General features: G+C 42.0%; 2 protein-coding genes across 2 annotated transcripts; both read right to left on the reverse strand.

Annotated features, from left to right (window-relative positions):
- Positions 1–1,752: 1,752 nt before the first annotated feature.
- LOC119743269 lies at positions 1,753–10,052 on the reverse strand. The gene is made up of 2 exons (XM_038219672.1): positions 10,021–10,052; positions 1,753–3,133 (listed from the first exon to the last, which is right to left on the reverse strand). Exons 1-2 carry the CDS (start codon positions 10,050–10,052, stop codon positions 1,753–1,755), a joined length of 1,413 nt encoding a protein of 470 aa, XP_038075600.1.
- A 5-nt stretch (positions 10,053–10,057) lies between these two features.
- LOC119743270 lies at positions 10,058–16,498 on the reverse strand. The gene is made up of 2 exons (XM_038219673.1): positions 16,407–16,498; positions 10,058–11,369 (listed from the first exon to the last, which is right to left on the reverse strand). The coding sequence occupies exons 1-2, from the start codon at positions 16,496–16,498 to the stop codon at positions 10,058–10,060; spliced, it is 1,404 nt and encodes a 467-aa protein (XP_038075601.1).
- Between the last annotated feature and the right edge of the window lie 3,362 nt (positions 16,499–19,860).

The following is a 19,860-nucleotide window of genomic DNA, read 5'->3' on the forward strand; positions in this document are numbered from 1 at the left end:
CCCTTAAAAATGGCAAAACAAAAAATTCAAATAAGGTAAAATGGAACTCAAAGGTACATTTGAAAGGAAAGCATTAAATACAGAGTTTAATGTCCTAACTGACAGTCTGTTTGCCTAGTCGTTTCCACAATTATCATTTAATTTATCGAGATCATTTCTTAGATAATGAGGAACAAAGCGACGTTACAACCTTATTTAAAAGGGGTCCGCTCATAAGTCCGACGCCTCATAGGTCCCGGACGCCTCATAAGTCCGACAAAATTGCATCCCCCAACCAAATAATGGCCCATAATCGACGCCTCATAGGTTCGACGCCTCATAAGTCCGACGTTTTATAGGTCCAACGCCTCATAGGTCCGACGTCTCATAGGTCCGACGTCGGACTTATGAGGCGTCGGACTTATGAGGCTGAATAATAGAATGTTATGCCTCATAAGTCCGACGCCTCATGAATCCGAAATTTCGGACTTATGAGGCGTCGGACCTATGAGTCGTCGGACTTATGATACGGCCCATTTAAAACATCATTATTCTGAACACCACATCATCGAAGAACAAAAAAACCCATCTCAAATCGTAATTCTAAAATTAACATGTTGATAACGAAACATTACGGTGTAGCAAGAGGGGAAAATGGTGTGAGCATACAGCTACGAGTGTTTGCTTTGAATTGCTAGAGTACTATTTTTCTGACACTAGAATGAGGAACAAAGCGACGTTACAACGTTATTTAAAAGGGGTCCAGAAACAGTTTGTGTTTTCCAGGCGGTTATTTACATGCATCATGCACCGATGTGTATTTTGGGGCTACGTGGGTTCAAAGGATAACACTTCTCAAAACAATTTCTCGATATTTCTGTTGCAACCGGTACCCGATAAAACGCACTTCTTCCAATGTGTAATATTCGTGTATGTTATTAGAACTACAGTCTTGATAATTCAGAAATATATGCTACAGTCCCTTATATTATTATAATGGCAATAACATGAACAAGATGAGGAAACAAATACACTTCATTATTGGTGATGATTTAACAAATATGTATTACATTATGTACATGTAGCTTCCCATGGTTCAAAAACTACAAACCTCTTCCAGAGCTAAACCTACGCATTTTCTTTGTGAAAAGTGAAGGGTTGGTGACAGTCTACGTCACAAATAATAATAGGCAGTATACACACGATTAACAGTCTCAAACTTCAAAATATTTGAACTTCCAGAATGTATATACCGCTACAAATATCAAGACTTACCATGAATAAACTTCAACATAACAGTTCACAAAGCTATACTTTCGACTTAACCAATGAAGTTACATTATGATTTAATGATTTCTTGATTAAACATTTTCAGTTACAAACAGAAGACAGTATCACTATACAAATAGCGCATAAAGTAACCTAAATTTTGTATTATACATCTTTTGGTTGCAAATTTGTGCCAGTCGGTCTCATGAAGAATTTTATTATAAAAGAAAAACGAAGATGCACATTTGTAAATACATGTATACCGTGGTTTTTTTCCTTTTCTTGAAAGCTACAAAATAATGTACAAGCTGGAGCGTGGAGAACTATCTTCCTTTCTACCTGGGGATTTTACTCCACTGAACGTCAACTGCAGTCCCATGTAAGTAAAACTTTATCATAATATTGCTGTACGTGGACTTTTGATTCAAGATTTCAGAATAATTATATTTTCCTGTGAAACATCCCCCTACAGTACCTGGATAAGCCACTGGTCTCTGGGCATCTCTAGCAATTGTCTCCCAGACGATGGCGATATTTGCAACCGGTTAGAAGGCTTCCGCATTCTCCCCACTTGTAGCCCAATTTCTTTTCGCATCTCATTCCCAGTCTGAACGACTCCCTTGCTCTTCTATGCTGGCCGAGTAAGCACTGGCATCGTCCGCGGATTTTGTAAAGTTGGAACTGCCGTTCGTTGCCTCTCTGGCAGTTCTCTGACTTGAAACAATTGTGCAGAGCCTTTGTGAGGTACTCTTGTCTTGTTACTGAGTCGATGGTGATCTTAGCCATGTGTAGGTACACATCAGCCAGCATCGCATAATCCCATGGCGTTTCGTGCTTCGTAAGGATGTACTCCAAGTCGTCTTTGGCTTGATCAAGGTATTTCCGATCGGGAGCATTTGCGCTGACGGCACGTTTGTGTTCCTCGAGGCAGAGTTCGGCCCTGCTTGAGTACGCGAAGAAATTCTCGTTGGTGCTTGGCAGACGGATGGACTCCTCGTAAAGCCTCAGAGCTTCTTCCACATCACCAGCTTTGCCACGAAAAAAGGCAAGATAATTGAGAACATGAGGGGAACCTGGTGCTATTTCCCTCGCCTTGCGCACGCATCTTTCCGGGTCATCGATAAATTCCGCTAAAGATTCTGGTACGTCTCCTATCTGCACATCCCATTCCGATGCCCTGCGGAAAATGAAACCAATCCGAACCCAGGCAGAGCCTTTCATGTTGACATCCGCAGATGGATTTTCGGCTATGGTCCAAAAGCTCCAGACAGCATCCTCCAAAGCTTGAAAAGCCTCGTCGTGTGTCTCTATTTTTCTCATTGTTTTCTGTAACATCTCGTAGCTGGCTTCTCCAGCCAGGTACTTCCAATCATTGCTCTCGTCTAGATCGACGAGGTGACCCGCCAGCTCCATTGCCTGATTGCAAAGCTCGAGCGCTTTGCTGGATAACTCGTAATCGATAGCATCGTTGTTCTTTTCGTCAATGAGGGCAAAGGCTTGTTCGGCGTATCTCCTGGCTTGTGCACACTTCCCTTCTTCTGTAGATAAATCAGGCTCAGAAGCAGCCGCGGGAATTCCACCTGTGGACGCAGACATCACAAAATGACGGTTGGCCATGGCGTTCAGGTTGTCTGGGTCTTCTCCCGGAGAGAGGATGTGATTGAAGTAATCCAAGGCGCCCTGACGGTCGTTTTCTTGCCTGTAAGCGAGCACACCTAGAAGGTTACGAATGGCGTGACGTTCCACTTTGATCCTCTTCTCCTCCAAGTAGGCCAAGAGATGACCACGTTTGAAGTCGGCGGTAATATCAGTGAGTCGACTTCGGTTACAAAGCAAAGACGGTTGGAAATGTCCAGCAGGCGTAGATAAAGTGCGCCGCGATGCCCTGAGAAGAAAAAGGTTTTAAAAGTCATAGATGAATTCTGGTTTATACTGCCTATTTTGCACTCAAGTAACTAACTCTGACTATATAATAGACCATTTGGTGAATACATTCATATTGTTAAGTGAATCTCACAGACCACGGTTTGATTGTAACACCAAATATCCAACTGCGAACTTGAATACCAAATTGTGAACGAACTTGACAATATTCAGACGATTTCTTATGCATACTATACACTTACATCTTTGGGTTTTTTTTAAAGCAACTGCGTAAAAGCTCATCCAAGCCAAATCAATGTGCAACAACTGACAGCACATTGCATCTGCCACAGCTTATATTTGACAAGAAAGGAAAACAGACATGGGCTAGTTTGCCATTGTCTAGCAACCAGACGACATTTCTCATGCGGGTATGGGGCTTCCCCTCATCATTTCATCATTCTGTGCTCGTTGAAAATGTGTCAATATTTATATTCACGTTGCTCGAATGTTCCATACAGTGTTGTAGTCGAGTACCCGAGTACTGCCGAGTACTTAGGTCACCGAGTACAAGTACTTGTACTTCCGAGTACAAGTACATGTCTCCGTGTGCGAGTACCTTTACTTCCGAGTACGAGTACTTGTATTCCGAGTACAAGTACTTCTATTTCCGAATACGGCCATTCGGCAAATGGTTCATTGTGCGTAATTTGCCCAGCTGCACCCGATTTCACGAAACTCATCGTAACTTACGATGCATCGAATCCCTACGATGCGCCGAAGCTGCGACGCGTCCTGCGATCCATTTCACAAAACACGTCGTAAGTGCGAGGCGTCGTATGTGTATTTATAGCACAACTCGGTGACTATTTTATGTATTAAGCCGGCGTACAGTAAATAGTCGTCTGGTATTCAACAAAGAGTCGTCGGGTCTCCGCTCGAAATTTGTTAAAACGTAGGACAAAATGGCGGCCGTGCGATCCAATTTTAAAGGAAAACGAGCTCTCAGTGGACTGTGTAGCTACTTTGAAATTTCAACTGCAATATTCCAGGCTAATTCATAATTATTCAATGAATTTTCTATTTACAACTTTACACACATGGCCTCGATATTATAATCTCATTTTTTGTAATGTTTATGGAACTAAACTGGCTCAAAACGGACTCTTGTTTTGCGACGACCACTAGACACGTCGTAGCTTGCGACGTGTTTTAAGCCGTTGTCAAGGAACTTAGGAAGCGTTCAACACATCGCAACTTTCGTGAAATGGATTATACGATGCGTCGCGAGTTGCGACGTGTTACACGTCGTAACTGGAGTTGCGACGCGTCACAGCGCTTCGTGAAATCGGGAGCAGGCCAGATCGATACGGACCGACTCACGGCTACCTGTTATTGTGTTTGTCCAGTCGTACACAGAGATAAATCAGGAAACTTCGATTTCTCTGCAAGCCAATCAACCATTTACATCTGAAAGTATCGATAATAAAATAAGGCCGTGGTAAGTCAGTCTATACCTACTATTCGAGTTCGACTACTTTGATGATCGAGTACTATTTTGACATGTCGAGTACGAGCACTTTGCTGCCCGAGTACGAGTGCCGTCATTTCGAGTACGAGTAATTTGACATTCGAGTACGAGTACGAGTACTCGGGAAAAAAGTACTCGAGTAGTACTTGAGTATGAGTACCGAGTACGAGTACTGCAACACTGGTTCCGTATGATTTGAGGCAAGGCACTGACTGTGAGCCAAATTTCAGTGTCTTTAAGTTAGGTGGGCTCCCAGGAATCAACTTCAAAGAAAGAACAAACCAGCCTTGTACATGTATAATAAACTGACAACAAATTTTGGGGGGCACAATGTTTCACTATGTTTCAACATCAAATGTAAATTCTCACAGAAACTAGTTTTTTTTCCTATGAACAGAAGGAGTCAGAACTCAAGTACTTCAAAGTGTTATCAATATAGAAATCACCTGGCGGCCAGCTTGCTCAGCTGATCACTACGGTAATCAGAGGCGGATACAGGAATTTTTGCAAGGGGGGTTTCATCAAGGGAAAAAATCTGAAATGTAGACAGGTTTTTTCCCCATACTTTCAATAAAGGCGCTGTTCAAATCCGACGATTATTAACACTATTATTACAGAATAGTGTACAAATACCCCCAACCAAGCTGGCTCTGTCCGTTCTTGTGCACAGTCGGACATTATTACCAGGTATAATTTTTTGGGGGGTGGGGGGTGTCAGAGGGGAAGGGGGAGGGGTATCGCATTATATTTTTTTCATGAATTTCTATGAAAAAAAATTGGACAGAGCTGTTTTTTGTAACCCCCCCCCCCCCACCCCCTGGATCCGCGCCTGGGTAATAAAGATCCGTGCTCACTAATGCTAGAAGAAAGAGTTTGCATTGCTTTGTGGATAGCACCATGGTAATACGCATGCGCAGTTGTCATACATCGCCAAAAATGAATGATTTTGAAAGTGTTTGTTCCGGAGTTGGCTTATACTGGCTAACAATGTGGTCAACATCACTGAAACGATAAAATGCTCTGTACCTTCAGTATGAAACCTTATGAAATTCCCCAAAATGTCACATTTCATAAATGATGTTTTGCCAATTACAATTTCCGAAAAGACATGACAACTTATCAAAAGAAAATCTCAATTTATCTTCAAATCACAGAACGGATAGCACTTTCAAAGACCAACAAAGTGCACATCGAAAACTTGAATTCATAACTCATATCTAACAATTTTTTTTCTTCAATGAAATTATATATTACATTAAAGCCTGACTATTTCGCAATCCACTCCTTTTTATACCATTCCATTTGGGTCCCTAGATCCATAAATACAATCAATTCAGTGGGATGGAAGGGTGTCAATTTTACTTGGGTTACTGCTGAATCTGGGTTATGCTTTGAATATGCATTTAAGATTGTCACATTACGAGTGAGAGTGGCCCAAGTAAAATTTACACCCTTTCACTTCATTGATTGTATTTCTGGATCTAGGGAACCATTTACCCCCCCCCCCCAATTTGTAAAGACTGCCCTTTTCCATTCAAGTGCCCTTTACTAACCAGAATTCCCACCCCCAATATTTTTATGAGTGCTCATTTTTTCAAACAAGTGCCCTTTATAATAAGCCCTTTAAAAAAAAAGTGCCTTTAAAAAAAAAAACAAGCCAAAAAGTGCCCGTTTTTACCAGCGTCCTTTTACGAGTGCCCTTTTTAGAATTTCGCGCGACCACTGGCAATTGTGCCGCCTTGAAAATTGCCATCTATTGTCCCATAGTGTTCATGATCGTCCGGTTTGAACAGCGCCCCCATTGGAAGATGATACATGCCTGCTTTCCCCCCCCCCCCCCCACCTCACCCCACAATTTGATTGTACGGAGGCAAAGTGTCCGGAGGCAAAGTGTCCGGAGAAAAAACCCTGCGTACATTTCAGCACGGATGTGCGAGTGCCCTTTAACGACTTTGCTACGCCTGTGCGATCTACGAACTTATATTCGCACGGGTCGTGCCGGCGCACATGGCCCGGAAACAGTGACGTTGCCGGGGGAGGCGGGGGAGGGGGAAGAGGGGGGGGGGGGTCGGGTGTGTGATGGTGGTGGGTTGGGGGTAATTTCTGCTAAACCCGTTAACCAGGATCACTATAGGACCGACACATTTTCAGTGGGGAGGGCAATTGAAGAGTGACTTGGGGGGGGGGGGGGTGCGCCTGCACCCACAATGTTTTGGATTTATCGTGTACGTGTTGCACAATCGAGTCGGGAAATTCCCTTTGCAACAATTTTACTCCACAAAACGCTATCGCCCATTTTTTTTCTGCTCCATAACACGCAAAAAAGTACATAGGCCTAATTATATTAAAATCCAACGTAGTTTTCAGCACTTGTTTAAACCTTTAAATTAAGAATATCTTAATAGTTCACACAATACTATACAAAAATCTGCGGTTTTTATGTTATAATCACGTGAAGGAATTTAGGGCACAACATGTTGGTACTAGTCTTTATTCCAGTCACGCTTATGTTTCCTTTCGAAAAAAAAATAATATCTGGATGGCTTTATTCACTGCTGGAAACGCGTACTGCGAGGTAAACAATAGCCTTTAGTCAAGTCCCACGCGCTGACCCGGACACGTGACGCACCCCGGATGCTGACACGTAAAAAGACTAGGACACGCGGCGTGCGTAATTTTTATTCCTAGGAGGGTTAGGGGCAATGTCATGAATAATTCATGTTTATCCATGAGAACGGACAATGACATCAACAGCATTGTTGTTAGTTACTCAACTAGTTACAATACATTAAAGCATTTTAAAGAACGGTTGTCGTCGAGCTACCACACATTAGCCTAGTGGATAGCGAAATGAGCTATGGATACAAAGATCCTTGGTTCGAATCCACGTCGTCGCTGCTCATTTTCATCAGCTATTTTTCTTCTCCAAATTTATCACTGAGATAATTTTAAATTAAGGGGAAAATAGAACGAGAACCTAAGTCTTGCAATGATTCAAAGGAAAAAACTGAATTATTCATGACTTTGCCCCTAACCCTCCTAGGAAAAAAATTACGCGAGCGGCGTAGCCGCGAGGCTTCACCGCTCGTGCTAGTCTTTTTACGGGCAAGCATCCAGGGTGCGTTACGTGTCCGGATGGTCCTATAGGCGCGTGGGACTTGACTAAAGGCTAGGTAAACAATGGCTGCAAGTCACATCCGATGTGAATAATTCGGATTTATTTTCCTGACGAATTTTCAATTTGTATATTTTTTTGGTAACGGAGGGACTTCATTCCGATAAAGGGCGTCTGCTACCCTCTAAATGTAGTTCACTTTGCGCACAAAGTGAACAGATGAACCAACACTACGAGAGTCGAATTTTCTTCCAATCATTCGAATTTTGTTAAGAAAATAAACTGAACAACTAAATTTGGTGGATTTTGGTTCGATGTGTCATTCAAAAGTGAAATTCAAGTACATGTACAGCATAGGAAACGCATCTTTAATGTCCAACATTATGTTGGCTTCTTGTGACCAAGACTTTTGAAAATAAGTAAACAATGAAAAACACTAAATTTGGCACTCTCGAAAATAGTATATATTCACCTTTACAATAATAGATCATGCTAATGACACACAGTTTTTAAAGAAGAATTTTTCTTAGAAACACAATGTTTTTGTTTTTGTACAACTCCTACTAAAACTATTTGATATCCCTTTTTGTTGTTTTTATTGAAGAGTGCATTTTTTTAAACATTTAAAATTACCCATGCTTTTCCGGACTACTGAGGACGCTGTTGCTGTGATGTCATTTGAGGAAGACACTGTTCAATATAGGGGTGTTCTGTTCAACTTGTGAACCCAAACTTTGCTCATTGAAAAATAATGTGAGAAAGGGTTGCTCATTGGCTTACTGTCATGTACTTTAACAATAGCGAATCACCAAGGAAAAGAAAATTGACGACAGAAAATATCCTTAATTCTAGCAAAAGGCACCAAAATACACTTCAAAATGGCAAAACGAAAATTGAAAATAAGGTGAAATGGAACAGAAAGGTACATTTTAAAGGAAAGCATTAAACAAAACACACAGTTTGATGTTTTAATGGTTCCTAACTGACTGTCTGTTTGCCTAGTCGTTTCCGCAATTATCATCCTATATTTGGTAATCATTTCTTAGATATTGAGGAACAAAGCGACGCTATAACATTATTTAAAACATTATTATTCTGAACACCACATCATCGAAGAATAAAAAAACACACCTAAAATCTTATTTCTAAAACTAATATGTTGATAACGAAACATTACGGTGTCGCAAGAGGGAAAACGGTGAGCATACAGCTAAGAGTGTTTGCTCTGAATTGCGAGAGTATTATTTTTCTAACACTAGAATGTATATCTATATACAGTAAGAACAGCGGAAACAGTTTGTGTTTTCAACACGATTATTTACAGTATGCACCGATATGTGTTTTGGGGTTCTACATGGAATCAAAGGAGAACACCTCTCAAAACAATTTCACGATATTTCTGTCGCAACCCGTACCCGAGGAAACTCCTCCCAATCGGTCTTCTTTCCGTGTGTAATATTCGTATATGTTATGACAAGTACAGTCTTGCTAATTCAGTTATAAGCTACAGTCCCCTACATTATATAACGGCAATAACATGAACACACTGAGGAAACAAATACACTTCATTATTGGTTATGACTTTACAAATATGTCTTACATTATGTACGTGTAGCTTCACAGGGTTCACACACCTCTTCAAAAGCTAAACCTACGCACTTTCTTTGTGAAAAGTGAAGGGTTGATGACAGTCTACGTTAAAAATAATAATAGGCAGTATGCACACACGATTAACAGTCTCAAACTTCAAAATATTTGAACTTCCAGAATGTATATACCGCTACAAATATCAAAACTTACCATGAAAAACTTCAACTTAACAGTTCACAAAGCTCTACTTTCGACTTAACCAATGAAGTTACATTATGATTTAATGAGTTCTAGATTAAACATATTCAGTTACAAACAGAAGACAGCAACACTATACAAATAGCGCATAAAGTAACCTAAATGTTGTATTATACATCTGTTGGTTGCAAATTTGTGCCAGTCGGTCTCATAATTGTATTTTAAACGAAAAACATGCTAAGATGCAAATATGTAAATACATGTTTACCATGGTTTGTTTTCTTTTCTTTAAAACTACAAAATAATGTACAAGCTGGAGCGTGGAGAACTATTTTCCTTTCTCGCTAGGGATTTTACTCCACTGAATTTCAACTGCAGTCCCGTGTAAGTAAAACTTTATCATAATATTGCTGTACGTGGACTTTTGATTCAAGATTTCAGAATAATAATTGTTTCCTGTGAAACATCCCCCTACAGTTCCTGGATAAGCCACTGGTCTGTGGTCATCTCTACTAATCGTCTCCCAGACGATGGTGATCTTCGCAATCGGCGAGAAGGCTCCTGCATTCTCCCCACATGAAACCCGATTTCTTTTCGCACCTAATTCCCCGTCCGAATGACTTCCTTGCTTCTTTGTGCTCGCCGAATAAACACAGACATCGTCCGCGGACATTGTGGAGTCGGTCCAGTTTGTAGCCTCTCTGACAGTTCTCTGACATGGTGCAGTTGTGCAGAGCCTTTGTGAGGTACTCCCGTCTTGTTGCTGAGTCGATGGTGATCTTAGCCATTTGTAGGTACACATCAGCCAGCATCGCATAATCCAATGGCGATTCGTGCTTCGTAAGGATGTACTCCAAGTCGTCTTTGGCTTGATCAAGGTATCTCCGATCGGGAGCATCTGCGCTGACGGCACGTTTGTGTTCCTCGAGGCAGAGTTCGGCCCTGCTTGAGTACGCGAAGACATTCTCTTTGGTGCTTGGTAGAAAAATGGACTTCTTGTATAGCCTCAGTGCTTCTTCCACATCACCGGCTTGGCCACGAAAACGAGCAAGATAATTGAGAACCTGCGGGGAATCTGGTGCTATTTCCCTCGCCTTGCGTACGCATCTTTCCGGGTCGTCGATAAATTCCGCCAAAGATTCTGGTACGTCTCCTATCCGCACATCCCATTTTGATGCCCAGCGAAAGATGAAACCAATATGAACCCAGGCCGAGCTTTTCATGTTGACATCCGTAGATGGATTTTCGGCTATGGTCCAAAAGCTCCAGACAGCATTCTCCAAAGCTTGATAGGCCTCGTCGTGTGTCTCACTTGTCGTCATTGTTTTTCGTAACATTTCGTAGCTGGCTTCTCCAGCCAGGTACTTCCAATCATTGCTCTCGTCTAGATCGACGAGGTGACCCGCCAGCTCCATCGCCTGATTGCAAAGCTCGAGCGCTCTGCTGCATACCTCGTAATCGATAGCATCGTCGTTCTTTTCGTCAATGAGGGCAAAGGCTTGTTCGGCGTATCTCCTGGCTTGTGCCCTCTTCCCTTCTTCTGTAGATAAATCAGGCTCGTCAGGAGCAGCCGCGGGAATTCCACCTCTGGACGTAGACATCACAAAATGACGGTTGGCCATGGCGTTCAGGTTGTCTGGATCTTCTCCCGGAGAGAGGATGTGATTGAAGTAATCCAAGGCGCCCTGACGGTCGTTTTGTTGCCTGTAAGCGAGCACGCCTAGAAGGTTACGAATGGCGTGACGTTCCGCTTTATTCTTCTTCTCCTCCAAGTAGGCCAAGAGATGACGACGTTTGAAGTCGGCGGTAATATCAGTGAGTCGACTTCGGTTACAAAGCAATGACAGATGGAAATGTCCAACAGGCGTAGCCAAAGTGCGCCGCGATGCCCTGAGAAGAAAAGGGTTTTAAAGTCATAGATGAATTCTGGTTTATACTGCCTATTTTGCAGGAAACTGACATTTCCAGTTATACCTAAAGTCAACTCAAACGTTATTCGCGAAATTCTAAATCTTCATTTCGTATTTAATTAAATACACTCAAGTAACTAAATCTGACTATATATAGACCATTGGGTGAATACATTCATATTGTTAAGTGAATCTCACAGACCACGGTTTCATTGTTACACCAAATATCCAACTGCGAACTTGAATACCAAATTGTGAACGAACTTGACAATATTCAGACGATTTCTCATGCATACTATACACTTACATCTTTGGGGTTTTTTAAGCAACTGCCTATAAGCTCATCCAAACCAAATCAATGTGCAACAACTGACAGCACATTGCATCTGCCACAGCTTATAATTGACAGCAAGGAAAACAGACATGGGCTAGTTTGCCATTGTCTAGCAACCAGACGACATTTCTCATTCGGGTATGGGGCTTCCCCTCATCATTTCATCATTCTGTGCTCGTTGAAAATGTGTCAATATTTATATTCACGTTGCTCGAATGTTCCGTACAGTGTTGTAGTCAGTACTTTTTTTCGAGAACCTGAGTACTGCCGAGTACTTAGGTTACCGAGTACAAGTACATGTCTCCGTGTACGAGTACCTTTACTTCCGAAAACGAGTACTTGTATTCCGAGTACAAGTACTTCTATTTCCGAATACGGCCATTCGGCAAATGGTTCATTGTGCGTGATTTGCCCAGGCCCAGTCAGATCGATACGGACCGACTCACGGCTAGCTGTTAAGTGTGTTTGTCCAGTCGTACACAGAGAAAAATCAGGAAACTTCGATTTCTTTGCAAGCCAATCAACCATTTCCATCTGAAAGTATCGATAATAAAATAAGGCCGCGGTAAGTCAGTCTATACCTTCTATTTGAGTACGACTACTTTGATGCTCGAGTACTATTTTGACATGTCGAGTACGAGCACTTTGCTGCCCGAGTACGAGTGTCGTCATTTGGAGTACCAGTACTTTGACATTCGAGTACGAGTACGAGTACTCGGGAAAAAAGTACTCGAGTAGTACTTGAGTATGAGTACCGAGTACGAGTACTGCAACACTGGTTCCGTATGATTTGAGGCAAGGCACTGACTGTGAGCCAAATTTCAGTGCCTTTAAGTTAGGTGGGCTCCCAGAAATCAACTTCAAAGAAAGAACAAACCAGCCTTGTACATGTATAATAAACTGACAACAAATTCTTGGGGGCACAATGTTTCACTATGTTTCAACATCAAATGTAAATTCTCACAGAAACTGTTGGTTTTTTTATGAACGGAAGGAGTCAGAACTCTAGTACTTCAAAGTGTTATCAATATAGAAAGCACCTGGCGGCCAGCTTGCTTAGCTGCTCACTACGGTGATCAGGGGCGGATCCAGGATTTTTTGCAGAGGTAGGGGGGGGGGTGTTCATCAGCTAAAAAATCTGAAATGTAGACAGGTTTTTTCCCCATACTTTCAATGGGGGCGCTGTTCAAATCCGACGATTATTAACACTATATTACAGAATAGTGTACAAATACCCCCAACCAAGCTGGCTCTGTCCGTATTTTGTGCACAGTCGGACATTATTACCAGGTATCTTTTTTTTTTGGGGGGGGGGGATGTCAGAGGGGAAGGGGGGGGGGTTGCATTATTTTTTAATTAATTTCTATGAAAGAATGTTTGGACAGAGCTGTTTTTTGTAACCCCCCCCCCCCCCAACACACCCTGGATCCGCGCCTGGATAATAAAGATCCGTGCTCACTAATGCTAGAAGAAAGAGTTTTCATTGCTTTGTGGATAGCACCATGGTAATAGGCATGCGCAGTTGTCATACATCGCCAAAAATGAATGATTTTGAAAGTGTTTGTTCGGAGTTTGGCTAATACTGGCCAACAATGTGGTTAACATCACTGAAACAACAAAATGCTCTGTACCTTCAGTATGAAAACCTATGAAATTTCCCAAAATATCACATTTCATAAATGATATTTTGCCAATTAAAATTTTCGAAAAAAACATGACAACTTATCAGAAGAAAATCTCAATTTATCTTCAAATCACAGAACGGATAGCACTTTCAAAGACCAACAACTGCACATCGAAAACTTGAACTCATAACTCACATCAAACAAATTTTTTTCTTCAATGAAATTATATATTACATTAAAGCCTGACTATTTTGCAATCCACTCCTTTTCATACCATTCCATTTGGGTCCCTAGATCCAGAAATACAATCAATTCAGTGGGATGGAAGGGTGTCAATTTTACTTGGGTTACTGCAGAATCTGGGTTATGCTTTGAATATGCATTTAATAGGCATTGAAGTTTGTCACATCACGAGTGAGAGTGGCCCAAGTAACATTTATACCCTTTCACTTCATTGATTGTATTTCTGGATCTAGGGACCCATTTGCCCCCCCCCCCCAATATTTTGTAAAGACTGCCCTTTTCCATTCAAGTGCCCTTTACTAACCAGCATTCCCCACCCCCAATAATTTGGATGAGTGCTCATTTTTTTTGTAAACAAGTGCCCTTTAAAAAAAGTGCCCTTTGAAAAAACCCAAAAAAATCCCGTTTTTACCAGCGTCCTTTTACGAGCGCCCTTTTTAGAATTTCGCGCGGCAATTGTGCCGCCTTGAAAATCGCCATCTATTGCCCAAAAGTGTGCATGATTGTCCGGTTTGAACAGCGCCCCCATTGGAAGATGGTACCTACCCCCACCCCACCCCACCCCCAAAATGATTGTTCGGAGGCCAAGTGTCCGGAGAAAAAAACACCCGTGTACATTTCAGCACGGTATGTGAGTGCCTCTTAAAGAACTTTTTTGACCCCCCCCCTCCAATAAAAATAACCTTGCTACGCCTCTGTGCACCTACGAATTTTCTTTACCAATGTCGTGCCGGCGCACACGGCCCGGAAACAGCGGCGTTGCCGGGGGAGGCGGGTGGGGGAAAGGGGGGGGGGGTTGGATGTGTGATGGTGGTGGGTTGGGGGTAATTTCCGCTAAACCCGTTAACCATGATCAATTATAGGACCAACACATTTTCAGTGGGGAGGGCACTGGGGGAGTGACGATTTTTCTTCGGGAGGAAGGGGTGCGCTGCACCAACAATGTTTTGGACTTATAGTTATTATGAGAGAAAGAGCATGGGAAAAGGGGCAGAAGGCCAGGGCTCGGCACCTTGTATCAGCCCCTACCTTTCAGTACTGTAGTTAGATTCAAATACCATTGGTTCCTTTTAATTTAATGTGTAGATACTAAGCATGGCATGTTTGCTAATGTGCTCCAAGCAACTAGTTCCAAGTGACTAGGTGTGGGCAGTGTTTATTCTCGGATGCAAACATTCAGGCATCAGATCAATAGTAAACAGCGCATGCGTGTACGTGTTGCACAATCGAGTCGGGAAATTCCCTTGGATATCATTTGCAAAAGTTTTACGTCATCACGCTATCACCCATTTTTCTGATCCATAACACGCAAAAAGTGCAATATTAAATTAAAATCCAACCTGGTTTTCAGTAAATGTGTAAACTTTGAAACATAATATTTATTACTTAGTACACACAATACTACGAAAATCTGCGGTTTCTAGGGTATAAAATAAAACAAAATACACAGTTTGATGTTTTGATGGTTCCAAACTGATTGTCTGTTTGCCTAGTCGTGTCCGCAATTATCATCCTATATTTGGTGATCATTTCTTAGATATTGAGGAACAAAGCGACGTTATAACGTTATTTAAAACATTATTATTCTGAAGACCACATCATCGAAGAATAACAAAAACACACCTAAAATCTTATTTCTAAAACTAATATGTTGATAACGAAACATTACGGTGTCGCAAGGGGAAAACAGTGAGTATACAGCTAAGAGTGTTTGCTTTGAATTGCCAGAGTATTATTTTTCTAACACTAGAATGTATATCTATATACAGTAAGAACAGCGGAAACAGTTTGTGTTTTCCACGCGATTATTTACAGTATGCACCGATGAGTGTTTTGGGGCTATATACATGGAATCAAAGGAGAACACTTCTCAAAACAATTTCACGATATTTCTGTCGCAACCCGTACCCGAGAAAACTCCTCCCAATCGGTCTTCTTTCCGTGTGTAATATTCGTGTATGTTATATGACAAGTACAGTCTTGCTAATTCAGTTATACGCTACAGTCCCCTACATTATATAACGGTAATAACATGAACACGATGAGGAAACAAATACACTTCATTATTGGTGACAACTTAAAAAATATGTATTACATTCATGTACATGAAGCTGCCCAGGGTTCAAAACTACACACATCTTCAAGAGCTAAACTTACGCATTTTCTTTGTGAAAAGTGAACGGTTAATGACAGTCTACGTTAAAAATAATAATAGGCAGTATACACACGATTAACAGTCTCAAACTTCAAAATATTTGAACTTCCAGAATGTTTATACCGCTACAAATCTCAAGACTTACCACGAAAAACTTCAACTTAACAGTTCACAAAGCTATACTTTCGACTTAACCAATTAGGTTACATTATGATTTAATGAGTGCTTGATTAAACATTTTCAGTTACAAACAGTAGACAGCATCACTATACAAATAGCGCCTAAAGTAACCTAAATGTTGTATTATACATCTTTTGGTTGCAAATTTGTGCCAGTCGGTCTCATGAAGAATTTTATTTTAAACGAAGAACATGCTAAGATGCACATTTGTATATACATGTATACCATGGTTTGTTTTATTTTCTTGAAAGCTACAAAATAATGTACAAGCTGGAGCGTGGAGAACTATCTTCCTTTCTCCCTAGGGATTTTACTCCACTGAACGTCAACTGCAGTCCCATGTAAGTAAACTTTATCATAATTTTGATTCAAGATTTCAGAATAATTATTGTTTCCTGTGAAACATCCCCCCACAGTACCTGTATAAGCCACTGGTCTCTGGCCATCTCTAGTAATCGTCTCCCAGACGATGGTGATCTTCGCAATCGGCTAGAAGGCTCCTGCATTCTCCCCACATGAAACCCGATTTCTTTTCACACCTAATGACTTCCTTGCTTCTCTATGCTGGCTGAGTAAGCAAGACATCGTCCGCGGACATTGTGGAGTTGGTCCAGTTTGTTGCCTCTCTGACAATTCTCTGACATGGTGCAGTTGTGCAGAGCCTTTGTGAGGTACTCCCGTCTTGTTGCTGAGTCGATAGTGATCTTAGCCATTTGTAGGTACACATCAGCCAGCATCGCATAATCCCGCGGCGATTCGTGCTTCGTAAGGATGTACTCCAAGTCGTCTTTGGCTTGATCAAGGTATCTCCGATCGGGAGCATCTGTGCTGACGGCACGTTTGTGTTGCTCGAGGCAGAGTTCGGCCCTGCTTGAGTACGCGAAGAAATTCTCTTTGGTGCTTGGTAGAAGAATGGACTTCTTGTATAGCCTCAGTGCTTCTTCCACATCACCGGCTTGGCCACGAAAACGAGCAAGATAATTGAGAACCTGCGGGGAATCTGGTGCTATTTCCCTTGCCTTGCGTACGCATCTTTCCGGGTCGTCGATAAATTCCGCCAGAGATTCTGGTACGTCTCCTATCGGCACATTCCATTTCGATGCCCAGCGGAAGATGAAACCAATACGAACCCAGGCCGAGCTTTTCATGTTGATATCCGCAGATGGGTGTTCCGCTATGGTCCAAAAGCTCCAGACAGCACTATTCAAAGCTTGACAGGCCTCGTCGTGTGTCTCACTTGTCGTCATTGTTTTCCGTAACATTTCGTAGCTGGCTTCTCCAGCCAGGTACTTCCAATCATTGCTCTCGTCTAGATCGACGAGGTGACCCGCCAGCTCCATCGCCTGATTGCAAAGCTCGAGCGCTTTGCTGGATCGCTCATAATCGATAGCATCGTTGTTCTTTTCGTCAATGAGGGCAAAGGCTTGTTCGGCGTATCTCCTGGCTTGTGCCCTCTTCCCTTCTTCTGTAGATAAATCAGGCTCGTCAGGAGCAGCCGCGGGAATTCCACCTTTGGACGCTGACATCACAAAATGACGGTTGGCCATGGCGTTCAGGTTGTCTGGGTCTTCTCCCGGAGAGAGGATGTGATTGAAGTAATCCAAGGCGCCCTGACGGTCGTCTTGTTACCTGTAAGCGAGCACGCCTAGAAGATTACGAATGGCGTGACGTTCCGCTTTCATCCTCTTCTCCTCCAAGTAGGCCAAGAGATGACCACGTTTGAAGTCGGCGGTAATATCAGTGAGTCGACTTCGGTTACAAAGCAAAGACAGATGGAAATGTCCATCAGCAGGCGTAGCCAAAGTGCGCCGGGTTGCCCTGAGAAAGAAATATTTTTAAAAGTCACACTTATGCTGATTTATACTTCCTACATGTATATCAGGAGACTGAGATTTCGGTTTATAGATTCTATGCAAACGTTATTTGCGAAATTCTAATTCTTCATTTCATATTTCAATTAAATACACCCAAATAACTAAATCCGACTCGATATTTACATTGATAAGTGAATCTCGCAAAGTACGGTTTCATTGTAAAACCAAATATTCAACAGTGAACTTGAACGCCAATGCGGCGAACGAAATTTATTACCAGTTAAAACAATTTCTCATTCATATACTTACATGTTTGGTTTTGTTTTCATGCAACTGCGTGCCAGCTCATCCAAGCCAAATCAATGTGCAGCAACTGACAGCACACTGTATCTGCCAGAGCTTATAAACAAGCAAGGAAAACAGACATGGGCTAGTTTGCCGTTGTCCCAGCAACCAGACGACATTTCTCATTCGAGTATGGGGCTTCCCCTCATCGATTTCATCATTCTCTGCTCTTTGAAAAAGTGTCAATATTTACATTTTCATATTCACGTTGCTCGAATGTTCCGTGTGACCTAAGGCAAGTCACTGACTGTGAGTCTTTCAATTAGGTTGGCTTCGAGAAAACAACACTGATCATAAGAACAGACCACTATGGAGGTTCAAAAGTGTAAATCTGCTTTTCTGCAAACAGAATAGCAGAAAAGCTAATGGTACGTTTTGTTAAAATGCATTTTCTACTTTTCTGCTTTTCTTGTAGCAGAAAAGCAGATTCGTTTTGCCAAAATGCATTTTTCTACTTTTCTGCTACCAGAAAAGCAGGTTTTACAATTTGCACTTCATTGGTGGTTCAAAAAGGGACTGCTGCTTTTCTGCTACCAGAAATTGTGGTGGGGTAGTGGGGGTGGTGGGGCTGGTGTGGGTGGTGGGGGTGTCCCACTTACCTCTTCGGGTGAATGGAGGACGAGCACACGTAACATATGCACTTACATATTTATAATAACTAGACTCCTCGGTGATCGTGATCCATGGCACATTCTATATTCCATCGGCTTGTCCTTGGCTAGTTTGACCACACCTCTCGAAGCATTCAAATATGAATGTTTATACAGTCACACTCCTTGTTTGTCATGTCTATGCAGCTATTTTCTGTGGAAAATGCACATTTCAATTTGATCAAAACTTTGTCAAATAAAGAAACTGACTGCAGTGGGATTTTAACCTATGGAACCTCGGGATAACGTCACCAACTGAACTTCCAACTACATTTCAGAATGAAGGCAGGCGCTCATCCATCGTGGATACCGGAATACTGCTGATATGCCAGATAGCACATTATTTTGGTTGAGCACTGATCAGGTGAAGGTTTTGGGATGTTCCTGTTAATTTCTAAGTCAATTCCAAATATTCTTTTTTTTTATCCACTCCAGGGTTCAATCTGTGATGACTCCCTGACACTGAGCTGTTGTTGTGCATTTGCCCTGCACCAAATTAGTCTAGTAGGAAGATAGGGTTCCCATGCATGCACCCCCTGGATATATTTTGTAATTCCTTATGGTGTCTAGTAAATGAATTGTGATGTTCCCAACATCAAATATTGTCCCATCAGGTTCATTTGGCGGCCATCTTGGCGGCCATCTTGGAGGCCATCTTGGATTGGACGAAAATCGGTTACTAAGTTAACATACCGACTTTTGATGGGCATGATATGAAGACAACTGAACACGTTTTTCGGGGTAATTTGGGCATGGGGAATCGATTGAATGTAATTGTTTATTGATTGAAACAGGTTAAACAACTAACAAATTATAATTTACCGTCAGAATCTTGCAAAACACCAATCTACATGGATTCCAATCTCTAATATTCCAGGGGTTAAAGGGATTAGGATGTGCTGGGGCGGAATGGAGAATAGAGTACGGAAGCGTATTTAGGACATGGCCAAAAATATTTTTTAGGCCCACTACTTCGCCCTGGCGCCAACTATTTCGCCCGGGCAGATTAGCATTCCGTCCAGGCGGATTACTATTCCGCCCCCGGGCGGATTTCTAATT

Source organism: Patiria miniata, unplaced genomic scaffold (assembly GCF_015706575.1).
Source record: "Patiria miniata isolate m_02_andy unplaced genomic scaffold, ASM1570657v1 HiC_scaffold_6, whole genome shotgun sequence".
NCBI lineage: Eukaryota > Metazoa > Echinodermata > Asteroidea > Valvatida > Asterinidae > Patiria > Patiria miniata.